General features: G+C 40.7%; 2 protein-coding genes across 5 annotated transcripts in view; one reads left to right on the top strand and one right to left on the bottom strand.

Moving 5' to 3' along the window:
* The window catches only part of ddr1 (discoidin domain receptor tyrosine kinase 1), an 80,647-nt gene extending 78,322 nt beyond the window's left edge, over nt 1–2,325 (top strand). For all 4 annotated transcript variants that reach the window (XM_080738899.1, XM_080738898.1, XM_080738897.1 and 1 more), the window contains one exon: nt 1–2,325. This exon is cut by the window's left edge and continues 702 nt beyond it. The gene's annotated coding sequence lies outside the window, so the exon portion shown is untranslated.
* Nucleotides 2,326–2,389: 64 nt separating this feature from the next.
* On the bottom strand, nt 2,390–17,030 carry flot1b (flotillin 1b). Its single transcript, XM_080748641.1, has 13 exons — nt 16,897–17,030; nt 15,530–15,591; nt 14,589–14,664; nt 13,335–13,425; nt 9,389–9,532; nt 8,887–9,006; nt 8,184–8,279; nt 7,867–8,019; nt 6,960–7,141; nt 6,419–6,464; nt 4,981–5,118; nt 4,361–4,534; nt 2,390–4,255 (listed from the first exon to the last, which is right to left on the bottom strand). Exons 2-13 carry the CDS (start codon nt 15,570–15,572, stop codon nt 4,244–4,246), a joined length of 1,275 nt encoding a protein of 424 aa, XP_080604767.1. The 5' UTR covers nt 15,573–15,591; nt 16,897–17,030; the 3' UTR covers nt 2,390–4,243.
* Between the last annotated feature and the right edge of the window lie 1,705 nt (nt 17,031–18,735).

Here is an 18,735-nt window from a genome sequence, read left to right as displayed (position 1 = left end):
TAACATTAAATGCTGTAAAATGTGTGTTAGAGGGCTTAACAGATGCTGAATTAAAGCAAAAAAAGGATGGAAAGTGCTTGTTCTTTGATGGCAAAATAGCAGATTAAGAGTTTGTAAAACTATGTGAATGACGTACGAAACATTTGAAATACAACAATAAGGGTTTTTATTTTTTTACAGGTGATGGTGTAACTTTATATATAGACATTTCTGTTGCCTCCTGCATTTCATGTAACACGTCATCTAGAGGGGACAGTGCACATACAGCACAAGGGTTTGTTGTCTTAGTATTTACAGTATGGGTGGGCCTACTGTGCACAGTTTGCTGTACACCATTATTATGCCCAGCTCCAGCCCCCTCAGTCTGTGTTCATCGTGACACATGTTGCTAGTTACCTACAAACAATTCCCCCTCCACTTCCCCTCATGCCCAGCTCTACATCTCAGCATGGCTTCTCTGTAGCTACTTAACAGAGCATCCAATAGCACAGTTATAACTGTATAGTCCTATCCACATTGTTAACGGGCCCACCCTGGCTCAAGTGAATGTTCTGTAATGGAAAGGTCCAAGGCCCTTGCTCCTGTGTTGAAATATCCCTGAGAAAACCTCAGAGCCAAGACACGTTGCTTTACAAAAGAGCCAAGTGGTTAAAATGTAAATGTAATGATGACCAGAATACATTAGACTTGGGGGGTTGTGGTGTTTGTTGTCTCTCATTCAAGCTGAAGAGGAATCAACTGCCCTATATTAACAGCCATTTTAAACCAGACCACAACCTGCACATGGTCTGGGAGCTGCAAAAAAAGTAACCCTAACCCGATCACACCTTTATTGTGAGCCTTAACTCTGAGCCACAGAGAGAACTGTCTTTCTGGTGCCAAATCATCGGGCCCTCGTCCCCACACCTGAAAACTGAACCTGAAACTGAACAGAGATCTGCCTCTGCCACTGGCAATATGACCAGCAAACTGGAATGACTATTTCCCCCGAAACAGAGAGACAATACTGCCCCCTAGGGCAGAGGAAAGGACAGACATTAGGAGATGCACCTGCTCAGATGTAAGATGTGAGTTATGGAAATGCGTGGATCTGGTCATGACCCAGACAGGGATAGATGTTAAAATTCCACTACCAGCTGCACTTTAAAATCCTATATCCCTGTCCGAGCTGAATAATTCTTCTCTGATGTGTAACATACATGCCTGTCAATGTGGAATTGAATTTGCTTGTGCTGAACATGTTTCAGACATCTTCTCCAACAAAGAATTTTCAAACAAATGGATGTAAATGTTTTTTTGTTTGTTTGTTTTTACTTCCATGACATCTTTTCATCATTTGATTGTATGAAACCATTATGCTCTTAAATCAGCAACAGCATTGAGGTGTTGACTCATAACTATAATAATCACATGTTGTTCATTCAAATGTATTACTGTATAAAACCCATTTTTTTCCTCTTATAAGATCATTGGTCAACTAATAAATATTGGGGGTCCTGAATTTGGTGAAATAGCCAGTGGTGGAAGAACAAAGCTAAATGTTTTTGACTTGAGTTAAATTATCAATACCACAAAGTAAGAAGTACTCTGTTTTCAAGTAAAAGTTTGGTATTGTGCCAATACACAAGTATTGGCATCAAAATATACTTACAGTACAAAAAGGAAAAACCCAATTTTGCAGAATGTCAAATATCACAACTTTTCAAATGTATAAAAGTACATTTCCCTCTGAGATGTAGTGGAATATAAGTAAAAGTATGACAAATTAAAATACTCCAGTGAAGTAAAAATCCCTCACATTTTTAAGTACTGTACTTGAGTACTTTCCACCACTGGAAATAGCAACAAACCTCTTCATAGTCCCATCTAATAAAGTGACCACGGTAGAACCAACCTACCAATCTTACAGACTGTACAGAAATGCTATCGAGTCCAGAATGAGTAACAAATTATCAACTAACCAATGTTTACTGATTGAATGAGTGGGACTGGCCTGTGCCATTTCAATACATATGCTTCTCAATTGATCATTTTTGATACACTGTACTTCAGATAAACCCATATTTTTATGAATATACTGTATGTACTTAGACACTCCTTGATGTCTGTTATTTTGTCCTTTTGTGTCTTTGAAAAGCTGAACCCAATGATGTGTACATATTTTTTTAAATGACAGAATTGTTCATTTCCTTCACTAATATATGGAAAAACGCTTTGTTACATTTTGGGGGTCTCTTGTTTCTTTGTAGAAATGCTTGCTACCTTGATGCCATTGTAATTCATTGTGTTGTCTATTTTTGTAGTTGTTTTAATAAAGTTAACCTTTTCAAATACATTTGAAATTGATATGTCATTGAAATGGGAGGACAATGAAAAACAACAGAGAACATCAGTTTTTAAACTTTATTTAATTGTCCACATAGACTTGCAATAAATTCTTTTGTGTTACATAAAATCAGTCAATTAGCCTACAACATTTATACATTTCTATATACTACAGAACTTACTGAACAACTTTTCAGCGTAGACTAAAGGAAATCACAGACATTGTTTGCTTATAAAAACTGATTAGTAAAGAGAAACATAGAAAAGAGGAAGCTGTTAGATTAGGAATGGGCTTTTACCCAAAACCCTGGACAATGACGGTCCATGGCTCGCCAAAATGTTGGATCAAATCACTGGACTCTCACACGCAGACAATAACCATTATCAGAGAAACCAGACTTTTAACCAACATTAATGTTGTGAGTTGAGGCTTTGACTTATCCAGGCACTTGGCGGTAGGTAACAAAATGCAGGCAATGCAGCCTACAAACTTTGGACTGTTGTTCAGAAAGAGACAGACAGCATGACAGAGAGAGAGACAGACAGTACATGCAAAAAGACCGCAAACTGGAAGCAGAAAGCGAATCAAAAACGTCAGTTGAGTAGGCACAAGCAAACTTTCCACTTTCATACAACCTTCAGACTTCAAAGACAAGTGCAATCAATTTCAAAACCACCATTTTCCTCGTTGCCCACCACAAACATTTTCTCTGCTCCGTGCAAGAAAACCCTCAACTTGTTCCCACCACCCACTTCCTTTCCCCTCCTCCCTGTAATGTTCAGAAGAAAGCTCTCCGCTCCACAGCCTGCATTTATTGTTTATGATGTTAAAACTGGCCAATCTAGAAAATTAGCAATTAGTAGCATGCTTTAGGGTGCACAAATGTACACCAATAACCTTAGGTTGACCCGTAGCGTTAGTAGTGTTCAAAGCGATTACAGCCATGCAAACTGCTTGTTCAACTGTATACAAACTATTGACTTCGGTACTGATATGCAGAAAGCAAAAAGGGTACTGATTACACCCACACTAGAAAGAAATAGTGACAAAGATGTCAACACAGAGCTGCATGTGAAAAATGCAAGACACTGAAAATATAAGTTCCGTATGAACTACAACTGATTTATTTTTCATATGAAAACTGCTGATATAACTGATATAAGCTTAACATGACTTTCTATACCTTTCTATAAGATTGAATGTCACTTCACAGACCCAGACCCTCTGTAAGAGGTAAAACGACTGATCAGAAAAATAAACAAAATAATAAAACGTCACATCTTAGAAATACGAGTTTAAAAAACAAAATGGCACCAACAACAGCTTTCCACCCCTGCTAGTCAGAGTGATCCCGGCTCTACCATGTTAGATATAAGTAGGTTGAAAAAGCAGCTTAGAGTCTGTAGTACTGCCCTACTGAGGCAAAATGCACTAACTGTTTTAGTGAGGGTATAAATGCCATAGTATAGAACGCAGAATGTATTAATGACTGAAAATTAAATTATTATTCCGACACCATTCCATCTCACCCTTTACATATGATACTTTCACTCTCTCTGGCAAGTTAGGCAATTTCACTCCTGGACTTTTAACACTGAACATAGAAAGAGAGAACGCTACAGACCATTCCAGACCACTTGAGCGATATGATTAGGGAAAAACGAGGCAGCAATCAAAAAACAACGAGGAAAGCTGGAATAACCCTGGCGGATCGAGGTGCGGGGGAGCTGCAAGGAGCCACGATGGCCCATTGTGTCAACGCTATCAACATGCACGCACACAGACATACACACAGCAGCACTATGGTCACGGTGAAAAGCATGTAGATATAATAGTGGTTATAGGCACTGGAGAGGGGATGGTGCACGTGGTAGATGTCTCTCCTCTCATCACATCACTCTCACCGCCCCGGGTCTTTTAGTGCGCCTTCTGTGGATTCAACAAGGACAGAATGTGAGTGTTTACCCTTTTTTTTTTTACGTCTCTCTCTGGATCAGAAGTGCAGAACTCTAGTCACGATGGCAGGAATCTTACCCCTGCGACCTGTGTGATGCTGACACCGGTCAGTTTCTCCACGGTAGCGGGCAGCCTGGCCATGATGTCCAGGACCTCTCCTGCCAGCTTGGACGCTCCCACCTCTGATCCGCCGCTGGAGATCATTGTAATCTTCTGGGCCTTAGACAGTGGCCTGCTGATCTCCTCTGCGATCTAGTGAAGGAGTGTAGATGGGGACACCCAGTTTATTTAAAGGCATGTAATGAATGTATTATCTCCCACGTGTACATTTCTATGATTTCCTCTCGACACACAGAAATGTACACGTGGGAGATAATACATTCATTACATAAAACCTAATAATTGTAATTGTCAAGAGAATCTTTATGTGCACGGTCTACGGGAGCGTGTCGATATTTTGACATAACATTTTGTTTGACATTTCTGTATGGCTGGTTCTACAGAAATGGATCTCCATGTATGGGCATAAAAGGGTATGATGTCATCAAATAAGTAACACTATTTTGATTGTATAGTTTTAAATCATTGAACATTTTACAATGTTTTGCTTCAGTGTAACGCACCTGTTGCACCAAACTCAGAGACTAATTTAACGTATGTGCAAACATACAGTAATCCATTCATCTAGTTGTACTGACCAGAGGGAGTTTCTCTAGCAGCATGTCAACCATGGCTCCTTCCTCGTACTGCTTGAAGGCCTCTGCCTTCTTAATCATCTGCTCTGCCTCAGCACGGCCTTTAGCCTCCACAGCAAACGCCTCAGCCTCACCATGCATCTGTACGGAGACACACACACACACACACACACACACACACACACACACACACACACACACACACACACACACACACACACACACACACACACACACACACACACACACACACACACACACACACACACACACACACACACACACACTTTAAACGCAGTGCAAGAGTTTACAGTAAAACACATGTAGGACTGGGAAGAGAACTGATGATGAACAGACAATCTCAAACAACCTGCCTTTGTTTGTTTTGAGGAGGACTGTAAGTTAAAGTTTACTCCTGGACCTTTAACAAAATTTTACATTTTCTTTTTTACATTTTCTAAATCATAATTCAATTGCTTGAGGTACAGTGATTTCCAAAGCATTTGCATCGGCGGGGGTGAAGTTGCAACATTCTTGCATATTAATTTGGTCTAAAACTAAATTCAACAAACAGCAACAGAGAAAGAATAACAGATTAACAGAGTGTCTGAGAGGCAACAAACTAATGGATGACAGGAAACAAAGTGGGGTCAAGGTCAGTCAATGACTAACTGTTAGCCGGGTGAAGACAGACATGCTGGGAAATATCAGCTGCAAGAGGAAGGAGAGGGAGGAAGAGAGATAGAGCAGGGGAGCGTGTATCAAAACAACATCCCGGTTCCAACAATGGAACATGGGCGGAGCGCTTGTTTTCGGTGGAGATGATGGAGGCGCGCCGGCGTTATATTATAAACACAATCTGATCTAGTTATAAAAGCAATCATGACATAGGCTATTTAGTATAATCACTAATTCACTATGAAGTGTCTTTAATATTGTAATTAAAGTAAAAATAGTCAAATAACAAGGACAAATTGTTCTGCCCACAACCTTATCAAACCAAAATGCCTAAACTACTGTAAATGTAGGTCTATTATAACTATGATAATGGTTCTTGTAAGTCCCAACTATTAAGTAGAATACTTGACCTTATAAATATATAATGTTTATTTATAATGTGTTATGATTATTTCTTGTGTTATATGTTATGAAACATCGCATGTAGGCCTATTATATTACCTATAACCTATGCCTATAACTCTATAACACGAATGAGCTAACAGGCGAACACAACGGAGCGCTCCCTACCTCCGGTTCAGCCAATCACAAGCTTTCACTGCTGGAAGCGGGATGTTGTTTTGATACACGCAGCAGGGGAGGAGCTGTGTTGTGTGCATGTGGGTGGGAGGTAACAGGAAGTGGTTGAGGGATGAGGGAGAGTGTAAATAGAACAGATAACGCTTTCTCTGTTCTAAGGAAGTGAGAGGTGAACAAGACTCACTCTGATGGATTCAGCTTCGGCCTCCGCCTCCATGATGAGCTGCAGACTGAAGGTTGAGGTTTGGTTAAAATTAGAAACACGTACACTTCTTACAGCAAACACTCAATGCTCTGTTCATTTTATAGCACTTTTCAAAACACAGACATGCATCCCAACTTTATTCTTCACAAAGCTGGGGTTGCATCCTCTGTTTTATGCTAAAATGTTCTATAGCAGATTAAATTGATATCTGCTGGAAAGAAAAACCTATACGTACATATTTTAAGTGCTTTCTGTGCTGGAAGTGCATTTACTCAACAAGGAATGCAATGGTAATCAATGGAAATAGCAAACATTCCATTTGAGTTAACCTATTGAATTCAACTTCAGAAGCAGTTTTTTGTGACATTTAACCACAGAAACCCATTCTAGGGGGAATGTTCACCAAAGAGATTTGGTGTAGTGATAAGAGAAAGTGCGTACTAAGCACAGTTTCAACTTATTAAGTATAGAGGGAGTGGTTAAAAGGCATTGTCACACAACCTTCCGGGCAGATACCTACCGTGAAGCCTCAGCCAGTTTCTCCAGCCTGTATCTCTCAGCGTCGGCTGGCTTCTTCACCTTGGCCTCCAGCTCCTTCTCCCTGCGGGTGATCTCCTGCTCCTGCAGCATGATCTGCTGGGTGCGTTCCACCACCTGCACCTGCATCTTCTCCTCCTCGATGCGCTGCTTGGTCTTAGCCACCTGGTGGGAGGAGCAGAGGTTTAGCCTGTTACCTAAACTACTGGAGACATGTCCTTTCCCTTTCCTCTGCCCCAAGTTATCCTATCTAAAAAATATATAACAGTCTTCTTGAGAAACTAATTCACTGCCGAAGACGAGATTTCTCGTCGAATTATCCCAGGTCCACACTAGGGATGGTCACTATAATCGATACGGCAATACATCGCGATAGTTTATTTCCCGATACTGTATCGATACTTCAGGCTGTAGTATCGCGACACTTTTGTAGAGAAAAAAAAAACAGTTTTCATGCATAGAAACCAATGGTAGAAAGCACCCAAAAACACCTTGTATTCCAGATAGCGGCATAGCCTCACCACTTAACATTAGCCTCACAATCTCTCTCTTCCCGCAAATCAACGTGAATCGCTACAGAGACAGTGTCTGCCAGTACACACCTCTCTGCTTGCAGCGTGTTACGCATCAAAGCTAGACGCGAGCCAATCGGCTACGGAGTGAGGCACGGGTCAGCAAAACTCAGACGCACAACTTTTTCTTTCTTTTTTTACATGGAAGCACAGAAAGCGTGTCCATGTCTATGAAAAATAAAGAAATATTCTGTGACTACTTGAAAAGGTAAGGAAAAACGAAGAATAGCTGGCAGTGGTTTGGTTAAATATTCTTGTCAGTGAATGAGTGAATACATGTGTGACCTACAAATACATGGACAAGGTCTAGTACTGTACCTGGAGCTGGTAGGCCATCTCTGACTCCGCCTTCTTGGTGTTCACCTCCTGGTCATATACTGCCTTCTTGAGCTCAAAGTCTCTCTGGGCCTTCGCCATCTCGATCTCGTTCTTATACTGTGCGGACACCTTCTCCTGCATGGCATGTGCCTCCTGCACATAAGACAAGGCAAGGAGGAGGGACGAGAAAATGGTAGAAATTAGAGCTTGGTTTAGTCATATTATGCATGGTTAGGTATGTTCCATATGAATACACAAACAACAAACGAGGAGATGAAGAAGGAGAGAGGAGAGGAAGTTACTTATAGTAACTGTACCCTGATGACAGCGTCTCGTTTGTACTGTGCCTCTCCGATCCTGGCATCCTTCTGCACCTGGGCCGTCCTGGCCTTACCCAGAGAGTGCAGGTAGTCCTGGGAGATGGATGAGAGAGACAGATGGACGAGAGAACGAGGGAGAGAGACAGAGAGAGAGAGAGAGAGATAGAGAGAGAGTCATTAGTGTATCAGAGATCGCTGGCAAAGAACCTCTTAAGCCAATTAGTCACTCTGGGGATACTGATATCAGCCATCTAATGTACCACACTGCTGAAGGACTGGGGGTCATTACAATAAAAGGAAGCAGCCATCTCTGAAATCTGTTATTTCCAGTAGGCATGTCTGCATGAAGATACTGACTATCTTCTTTCAGCCTACCTCTGTTGTAAGACCTAAACACGTGTCCAAGTGTGGCTTCACTGCAAAATTCTGATGAAATCCATGTTTTACTCATTTCGATACCCAACATACACGTTTTAGAAATATGGCATTGATCGGTCCAGTAGTTTGCAAGATTAGCCAATATGGTGGCATTTAAGTGGGGCACATGTTGCTCTTCCTCTACACCATTAACAACCATCTCTATAATGTTTTCTTGGGAATTTGTTCACAAATCATCTTGGGAGTTTGTTCATAAATCATCTTGTATCAATCATCTCTCACTACTTTATGTTGAGAGGTCTAGGGACCTAAAAGGACATACCTGGTCATCGTGGACGTCTTTGAGCGTGTAGCTGACCACTCCAATGCCCATGTTCACCAGGTCAGAGGATGCCACCTTGTACACCTGCTCAGAGAACTTCTTACGATCCTGGTAGATCTCCTACACATGCGGACAGACGCAAGTCAATATGACACTCTAGTGCTGCTGGGAAAGATGTTGAGTTCTCCAAAGGGATAGAAAAACAAGTATTACTAATGTAATGAAAAAGTATAAACATGTAATTATTTATGTTACTTTAAACTTGAGCCTGCCAACTAGTGGCAATGTGGGTATAATTATAACAGACCTCACAGTTTATTTTCACTTACTGTCAAATTGCATAATGAAGGAGGCGTAGAGAAGATGTGATCAAATGGACATAATAGCAAATAACATTGTTTGACATGTAAAATATGTTATACAACTTTTCAGTAATATTGCCCAGCTTTAGAGCACTCTACTAAATAAGACTTGACACATTCTGTCTGTGTGTCACACCTACCTCCACGGTCAAATGGGCAATGATGGCTCTCTGGTGTCCCTCCAATGTCTCCAGGGCGATTGTGGCGATCTCAGCCTCCGACTTTCCCATAAACATCTGGCAAGCGGTAGCCAACATGTCCTTGTTCTGTCCCTGGATCTTGACCTGGGAGTGGAAAGAGAACTGTCATGGTAGGGTCCTGCATTTTGTGTTGCCCAAGCTCATAACATGTGAGCTTGATGATCAGGCGCTCTCAAACACTAGAGAGAGACACTGTTTTTTTTTTTTTTTTTTTTTTTTTTTATACCACAACCCCATATTATGAGGGGCATTCTGTGGCAACCCCATATTTTCTCATATTTTCTGGGGAGACCCATTTACTGAACAAAAATATCACTTTAGATAAGTGTTTTTAAAATAATTGAAAATACATAGGCCTGAAAAATGCATAACAGTGCACGGAAACCAGCTGTAATCATTAAAAGGCTAATAATGCGATGAGCTCATTATGTCTGTCAAGTACAGTACTTGCTACTCACAACGTGAGATTTTACTGTAAGCATGCCAGATAAGGCATTTGGAGATGAGAATTCAACAGCATCCATCCATCTAAAGGCTGGCAGACCTGCTGTAACTTGTAATCCGTTTAAATAAATAAAAAGAGGATAACAAATGGTTTTCTGCTGAGGAAACTGCCCTGAAAGCATCCATTTACAGGCACAATAAGAATGTAGTATATGATTATCATTCATTATCACAGGGATGCAGGGATTAACTGCTTCTCGTGCAACCTAAAACTTCATGTCACTCCACTTGAAACATATCTTAGAATGTCAGCTCGCTAGTTCATTTTTTTATTTGTATTTTTTAACGGCCAGTCGGACACTTAATTAAAGCATTATTAACAGCTGTGCGGTGGTGCACTCTCTCTCTCACTATTAAAGCATGCTTGCTCTACCCAATCTCTCTGCAGCATAGGCTACTTCTAAGTATTTAAATTAATAGAGGAGGGTTCAACTGTAAAAAATCAAACCCAGTTTTTTGAAGCAGTGCATTTTGAATTTGAGCAGTTGCGCGCGTTTGCGCGTGTGTGTGTGTGTAGCAGTCCATTTCATTAAGCCATGGGTTCTCAAACTGACTTAACCACGACCCCATATTATGAGGGATATTTTTCGGCAACCCCATCAGCCACCCCCCTCCTCCACGGGGACTAAAACTAAAACGGGGTCTATCAATAAAAGCTATGGAGGTGGTTATGTACACACGTTTGTAAACGGCTGCATGTAGCCAAAATCTGTTGCTAGTACCACTGTTGCTTCTTGATCCAGCTCTAGATTTGCCCACCGCTCAAAATAATAATAATATTGAACACAAGACTTTGCCTTGAATGTTGCAGGTCCCAAGCAGGCATAAATGCAGAAACAAGAGAAAACTTGCTCCTCCTCAGCTTCATATACACCCCCCCTCCCCCACTCAGTGCACCTGCTCTCCTTCGCCAATCTCCGCAACTGTATTCCATTCTACAATCAACTGCTTTCTCTACAAAAGCCCGGTCTGCACGTCACTCCTCACCAGAGCTTAACCTGTCAACAAGTATGGTAAAGTACAGGCCAGCCTACAGTATTGTTAACTAAACTTGTAGATCAAGTTTACTGTTTACAGTAACTTTACACCTATTTTGCCAAGCTGTGTCAACATTGCGACATAGCATCTGTTCGACGGTTCATCCTTTGGACAAGGGGGAATTTTAACCTGGTGAGTAGCTAACCTGCCAACGTGGGTGAATGTTAACCTCTATTGACTAAATCCAACCACAAACCCTGACCCTAACCTCAGTAACCAGGACGCGGTTGAGTAGCTAACCTTCCGACTCCCTTAGTCGGAATGATGGGACGTAGAAATAGCAAGATTTCCCTGAATAAATACGCCCTATAGCTTCAGTTAACTTTCGTCTCTTCTTGGCTTAAGTTAACTTTCGTCTCTTCTTTGCTGTGTGCTTGGGTCACACTGGTCATAACAGCCTGCAAATATTCTATATCTGAACAGAGCTTTTGTCTTACATTGTCTGTCTGGGAATTAATTTTGTTGCTCTGCTCCCTCCAACTTAAGGGATTCTCTGAACTATGCTTCTTCCAGTCAGTTCTCCATTAATGTTAGCTGATTATAATAATCAACATCGCTGTAAATGAGTACAGGAATCACCAGCACTGAAGTTCTAGATTTGCAGAAATAAAATGATCTCCAATCCGCACCAAAATTCAGGCCCTGTATGTTTGCTGTTTAACAGACAACTTAGGAGTCCATTCTCTCCGACAGCAGCAGGCACTTACTTCAATCCTATTAATTTCATAAAGCAGCTTTGTCCGTCCTTGACAACGCATGTCTATGGATTGATATGTAGACAATTATGTCCTGCACTGCCCCATTACATGTGCATTTCAGATACTTTGTTCCTGTGCACCTGAAATCCAATGAATAAAAAGTATCCTAAAAATAAATGTATAATCCTAAAGAAATGTCATGAAAATAATCAAGACGTGTTACTTAACCACATTAACCCTATAATAGGCAAATATTTCCAACATTTTGTGGAAATTACTTTAGCCGATCTACAAGCTTACAACGCGTCACATTTCCGATTAGCAGAAATACAAAGGTCTGTTCCTGTTAGAACGCTGTTCCTGGTAACTTGGAGCTGTGTATCACTTGCATGATGGAGACAGTTACATTTTATGTGTTCCGCACCAGAGCCTGTGCAGCTTGTGAAATGTCAAATAAAATTATTCTAAATATGATTTGGGATGCAATGGGATAAGTTTTTTCATCATTTATCTTGGCTGCCTGTTTTGTAAACCTTTTGTTAAGAGTGCAAATTAAGGCCTTGCTTTTTATTTAGAGCCTAGAGGAAAGTGTTGGGGGGGGGGGGGGGGGGGGTTTGTCACATTCTACACAGACAACTGGGACGTTGCCTGGCTGGCCTCTGGGCCTCTCCACAGGGACATGTTACAAGAACACTTGGGGGATGGGGAATGGGTTGCCGTCTATAAAACAGACACAGATACTTGCAGTTGAACAACGAGTTCAAACCAGTGGACTAACAGCTAACAAGCTCCCTTCTCCTACTGGCCCAGCTTCTCAACTGAAGATATCGTTTATCGTTAATTGTGGAGCATCAAATATGCAAGCAACAGGCAACTACAGTAGCTAGTTAGTTCAGGACAGGTTGTTAATTCTTTGGGCATTTAGCTGAGCCTCTTATCCAAAGCAACTTGCAAAAAGTGCAAGTTGAGAATAAGCTGAAATTCTAAAAGCTACATTGTAAACAATTGAGATGTTACAGTGGTTAGTCAGACGTGGTGATGGTTTTCAGACGTGTGATACTAGAACGAGCATGCGTTTGTGAAGGTCAAATGATAATATGCAACAATGTTGGACCTAACTTTCAGTGAATGGTTAGTGTCTCTCTCTAGTGTTTGTTTTAGAGAGGGTGGTGACTAGGGCTGTCACAATTATTACATAATCGTCTAATCGCAATTATTTGACATAATCGTGATTTTTTTTCATAATCGTCATAATCGTTTCCATGATGAAAAATGTTCATATATTTAAAAAAAAGTCAAAAAGTAAATAGCTGATCTACAAGCTCACAACGCGACGTGTTGTGAGCTTGTAGATCGGCTATTTCCACTATCAAGGTTCTTTTTCAAGTATAAAGTTGTCAAATATGTCAGTAATTTCTTTGTATAGTTAGGTTATGTTTCATATCTACCATGTGCAACTTCAAAGCCTACAAGCCAAACAGAAATGTAATTGTCAACGACAAAAACACAATTAAATCGTTAATCGCAATTATTTGAGTGACAATTAATCGCCATGTAAAATGTCATAATCGTGACAGCCCTAGTGGTGACGATGTGAGATGTGTGGACATTTGGTGGATGCTTCATGTCATTCCTCAAAGTCGTACCTGTGCAATGCCTGTAACAGAGATGGGTACTCCGTGGCGGGTGTACACTTTGTCACTCTTCACGTTCAGAGTCATGGTGTTCAGAGTGATCCTGGAAAGTATAAAAATCCAAAGGAGAAAGTAAGAGAGGAGAAATGGGTTCAGAGTTATTCAACAACCATGCTGCCAGTCTAGCCATACAAGCCAAGTCTGCATGGCTAGACTGCCAATGACCACTGTCTGGACAAACACAATAAGCCCCCAAAATGCCTAATAGGCATTTGAGTCAACAAACCGTTGAATTTACAGTTTGCAATGTAACATTACTGAGCGGGGAGGTCATGCTCACAGACAACCCAACCAGTTACCAACAGCTGCCATCCAGGATGAAGAAACACATGGTCGGTGGCCAAAGATAAAATCGAGAGCTGTTTTAACAAACTATGATAGTTCAGGCAACACATTTTATTGATATTGTAGCACTTAGTGCCCCGAGCTGGAATGAAACCCTGTTCTCCAGCTCAGCTGCATCAAGAAAACTATCTCACGTGGGGGCGAGTCGCGAGTGAGTCCTTTGCGGTGGTGCTACAATATTATTCATTCAATTCATTGATTTCAATGATAAGATGGGCAGGCCTACAATTCAGCAGGAATCACAGCTGTAATTTCATTTTGTAATATTCACCCATAAAATGGTGGTATACTGTGGTATAAAAACATTTGTGAACCCCTGTATTAGAAAATGATGTCTGGAAAATATACTTTCTAATTGTCAAAAGAGAGTGGAGAGAGAATTATGGAAAGAATTTGACTGGGAGGTTAAAATTAGGTTCTTCAGGACCCCTCTGACAGCATGTTGTGGGTTTAAATCCCAATCCTGACGACCGTTGACTTTTGAACCACATCACTGTCTTCACTTTTGTGACTTTTACACACAGGTATATACATTACAGCATACAGTCGTTCTTGTTATTTTTATAATATGTGTTAAAATAAATAAATCGATTAACTAACAACCAAAATGGAATGCACTGGCTGCTCTCATAGAAGAGGAATACAAATGAATAGTGTGAATGTTGGGGTGGGGTGGTTATGGAAAGAGGTTCACTGGCTGCTCTCATAGAAGAGGAATACAAATGAATATTGTGAATGTTGGGGTGGGGTGGTTATGGACAGATGAATGAATAGTGTGAATGTTGGGGTGGGGTGGTTATGGAAAGATGAATGAATAGTGTGAATGTTGGGGTGGGGTGGTTATGGAAAGAGGTTCACTACCTCTGGATCTGCTGAATGCATGGAATGACAAACACTCTGCCACCAGCAATCATCAAGGGAGGAGAGCGGCCAAAGCCTGTATTGAGAGAGAAAGAAAGTGAAAAACAAATCAAGACAAAATATGAACACTATTTTATTACAAATCCCTGTGAGTCACTACGGTACATGCTTAGCGGTAATATTTTTTAATATTATTATTCTTTACTTCTAGCTGTGTCTTTTTTCTGTATCGGTCCTATGTTTCATGACTTCAGTATTGCATTTCCCTTACGGGATGAATAAATGTCTGCGTGTCCATTTACATTAGGAATGGAAATTTGTAAATTAACCTTTGGTTAAATAGCATAACGACTAAATTGGGGAGGAAAGGGATAAAAGAAAAGAAACATATGCAACCAAACCTCTAACAGTTTAGGCATTTAGCAGACGCTTTTAATCCAAAGCGACTTACAAAGTTGAATTGTGCTTTAAAGGCCAACCATTCAGCTCACAACATAGTAACTCTGGTCAATGTAATGCCCTGCCCAACCATTATTGCATCACTAATGTCTTAAACGTCTGTTTTAGGTCAGTCATACTATACTGAATTGGTCAGAGTGGAAGTCTGTGTTTACAATACAGTCCAGGTTTACAACAGTGCATGACATCACAGGTTGCACAATGCTATTCAATCACATGCCAAGTGATAATGAAAATCACTCGCATGACAGTGACATCAATTCACTGCTCTACTGTCTACATAACTGATCATATCAAATACATTGTCAATGGCCATTTCTGTGACCCAATAGCTTTATCAGTTCTATAGCTTTTATAAGGTTGATTATTTAGTAACCCAACTGGGGGATGAGTTTCCAAACTTCCTGTACTGCAAAAGAGAAATTCCTATAACACCCTGGTGAGGCCATCATTGATCAATGCAAGTGTACAAAATGTCTTACCAGATATAACCATGGCTTCATTGGGACCACAAGTGTAGAACATATTGACTTCTGTCTAGGAGCTGGGGGGGGAAAAGAAGCAGCAGCAAGAGCTTAGTCATCACTCACCACATGCATAGAGAAATCAACGTATGCTATTTGGATTATTAGGAACTTGTGGAATATTATATGCTTGCCGTTTTAAGCAGGATGAATTAAGAGATCAAAATAAGGTCTATTTCATAAGCATGTTGGTTTTGCACTGTCATGCTGGGAATGGGAGCCTTTTTGTATTAATAGACTGATCAACTGCTTGGTGCTTTAGCGCCACCGTGATTGAATTACTACAAAAATAACAAATATGAGGGTCGCTATCTTTTCAATCCCCAGGGGGCCCAGGCTGATCTTTGTTTCCATTCGGCCCCTCCCTCGTCTCCTACTGACATATGTTAATGTCAATCATACGACCCACAGATGTAATTATCTGACTGCCCAGGCCTACACACCAGACTGAGACCAGGCCCCTCCCCAGTGGTGCAAAGTAACTAAATAAATTTACTCAAGTACTGTACTTAGGTGCAATTTTCAGGTACTTTTACTTTACTGGAGTATTTCCAAATGGCAATACTTTTACTTCTACTCCACTACATCTCAGAGGCAAATATTGTACATTTACTCCATTACAATTATTTGAACACTAAGTTACTTTGGAGAGCATACATTAACCACTTCAGCCATGGCCATTTGAAAATAGCCGATCTATAAGCTCACAACGCGTCACTTTGAACTTGTAGATCTGCTATTTTCAAAGGATTCTTATTTGGAAACATGTGAAACAGGATAGTGTGCAATGCATGAGTACTACACTGGAGTATTTACTTTGAGTAAAACATTTGAGTAATTCTTCCACCACTGCCCCTCTCCCCGCCCACGGATAATACACCTCGTCACGTTATGTTGTCAATGTGTTGTTATGTGTTAATCATGTCTTCAGTTTAACACAGTGTCTTTAAACTATTTAGGGAATGAATGAAACGGAAACATGTCCATCGCCTCCCTTTCCCGACAACCAAGTAAACACCCATCCGTCTTTCAGACGATAGAAGTCGTGCTATTATCTTGCATTAATACTCGCGGACTTCTTTTTAAAAGGACACGTCAATAAAATAGAATATACCGTAATAGGAAATACGCATAATGTAACCTGCTGCAACAAATACGTATGGTGTTAATGTTAGTTCTTTTATCAGCTTAACGGACTGGTGTGTTAGCATGCTAGCTTACAGTTAGCTAAGATGGGAGTGGACCACGGACTAATTCAATGTTTACCTTACTCTGGTTACAACTAGGTAGTATGCCGTTCAAATTAATGCAACCGTTTCACTTACCGATCCCTTCTGGACAAAGAATTGTTCGACGTTTTGGTTATTTGACGCACAGCAGGTTGTAATAGGTTTTAAACTAGTATTTGTGCCTGTGTGTATGTAGCTGGCTTCAGTTCAAGCAGTGCCAGGAAACAAGATGAGAAAAATGTCTGTTTAGAATTCGATGGTGGACATACGCTAACTCCGCCCCACGGCCACGCCCAGTGTTCGGAAACGACCCCCTCTCCCCCACTCCGCCCAGGGCAGTCACGTGGTCACTAAACTTTAACTTTCTCATGTCAAGGACCCCCCAATCTGGCTAGCCATCGTCAAAGAAAAGGTCGATCCTTCTCACTTTAACTGGATCTCAGTTGTAACTCGAGCTCAGTTAGGCTTTGATTGATTGATTGAAGACTTTATTAGAAGTTTGCATAGGAAAAGGTACAGTTTCATGACGGTACAGTTCACTGGTACAAGGTCTACTAAAAGGAGATCCATGAAAAGACTAAGCTTATTTCCACTGGAAACCATTGAAGTATCTCATATAACATTGAATGACAGACAAATAGAACACAGTACTATGCAGTAGATAATTATGTAAAGAAAAACAAAAAAGAAAACAGTAAGTCTAAATAAACAGTATATACAAAGAAGGGGCAGGGGAGGGTAGGGTTGGGCTAGGTTAGTTTTTTACCAGTTGCGAATGGCTGCTGCCTGTAAGTGATTCTTCAGGGCAATTTTCAAGGCTGTTCTTGAGAGACAATTTGTTTGGGGGTCCCCCAAACAAATTGATTGATATGTATTTGCATCAAGTCAACTTGCATCAAACTTGCTTTGGCAATGTAAACTTATGTTTTCTCATGCCAATAAATTTGAATTGAATATTTGCATCAAGTCCAGTAAAAATATCACTTGACCTCCCACTAATTGCAACAAAAAACAACTCAACTGATTTTGTGTCCTAAATATGTCCTGAATGAGTGGAGAAAAGTCTTAAGGAATTGCATGAAGAGAAAATCCAGAAATTCAAAATGGTTGCATTATTACACTATTATTACATATACAATAATATATCATGAAATCCGAACATAGTATGAAGTCAACATTTGGCAGGTGTGTTACTGGGGACCCAGGGAAATCAAGTATATCGCATTCCTAAGACAAAAATGTGGTTTATAGGTTATTTACCCGCATTGATTATGGATGGGGACCCACATGCAAGGCCCTGGATGGGTGGGGACCCAAATGCAAGCGCAGAGTCAGAATCAATGGGGGTAAAACATACTTGACCCTTGACCCTACTGACCCAAATGCATTTGGATCTCCATCCAGGGCCTTGCATTTGGGTCCCCATCCAGGGCCATGCAATTTACTATAATACATTTTGTCTTAGGAATGCGACAATTGCAAAAAAAAATATATATTATTGAACTCAAGTCTCCATGGTGTGAATAATGCCGCCAGTACACAGAGCATGCACGGAAGAAATTTGGCAAAGCTGTAGTGGTGTTTGATGGAAATGAAAGTAGTAACACAAAGGACATGTCACACCAAAGACAGTCAAAGTGGAAGCTTGGCACCACTGTGACATTTACAGCTGACATGATTGTCAGGGTTAGGGTTGTGCAGAAGTCTGTGCAGTGTGCTACCTCCAACAGCACTGTACTAATATGGGATGACACGGACCTCTTAGTCCTTCTCTGCTACCATGCTAGCCTAGACTCCCATGACCTGTTCTTTTTTTTGGAATCGAGGAAAAGCACAAAGAAGACTCATTTGGAACATCAAGGCTACAAAACAACTACTTGGCCCAGACATATGTAAACACATCTTGTTCTACATGCAATCCTGGATGCAACACTA

The sequence above is a fragment of the Nannobrachium achirus genome (assembly GCF_963921795.1).
Source record: "Nannobrachium achirus genome assembly, chromosome: 2".
In the NCBI taxonomy this organism is placed as follows: Eukaryota; Metazoa; Chordata; class Actinopteri; order Myctophiformes; family Myctophidae; genus Nannobrachium; species Nannobrachium achirus.
The sequence above is the reverse complement of the archived record's forward strand: the minus strand, read 5'-3'. Positions and strand labels throughout refer to the sequence as shown.

Coding starts and splice junctions, on each gene's coding strand:
- flot1b (XM_080748641.1), bottom strand. CDS start 15,572: ATGTTCTACACTTGTGGTCCCAATGAAGCCATGGTTATATCTG. Junction 13,426..14,588: donor TGCATTCAGCAGATCCAGAG/GTAGTGAACCTC, acceptor TATACTTTCCAG/GATCACTCTGAACACCATGA. Junction 5,119..6,418: donor CCGAAGCTGAATCCATCAGA/GTGAGTCTTGTT, acceptor GTCTCCGTACAG/ATGCATGGTGAGGCTGAGGC.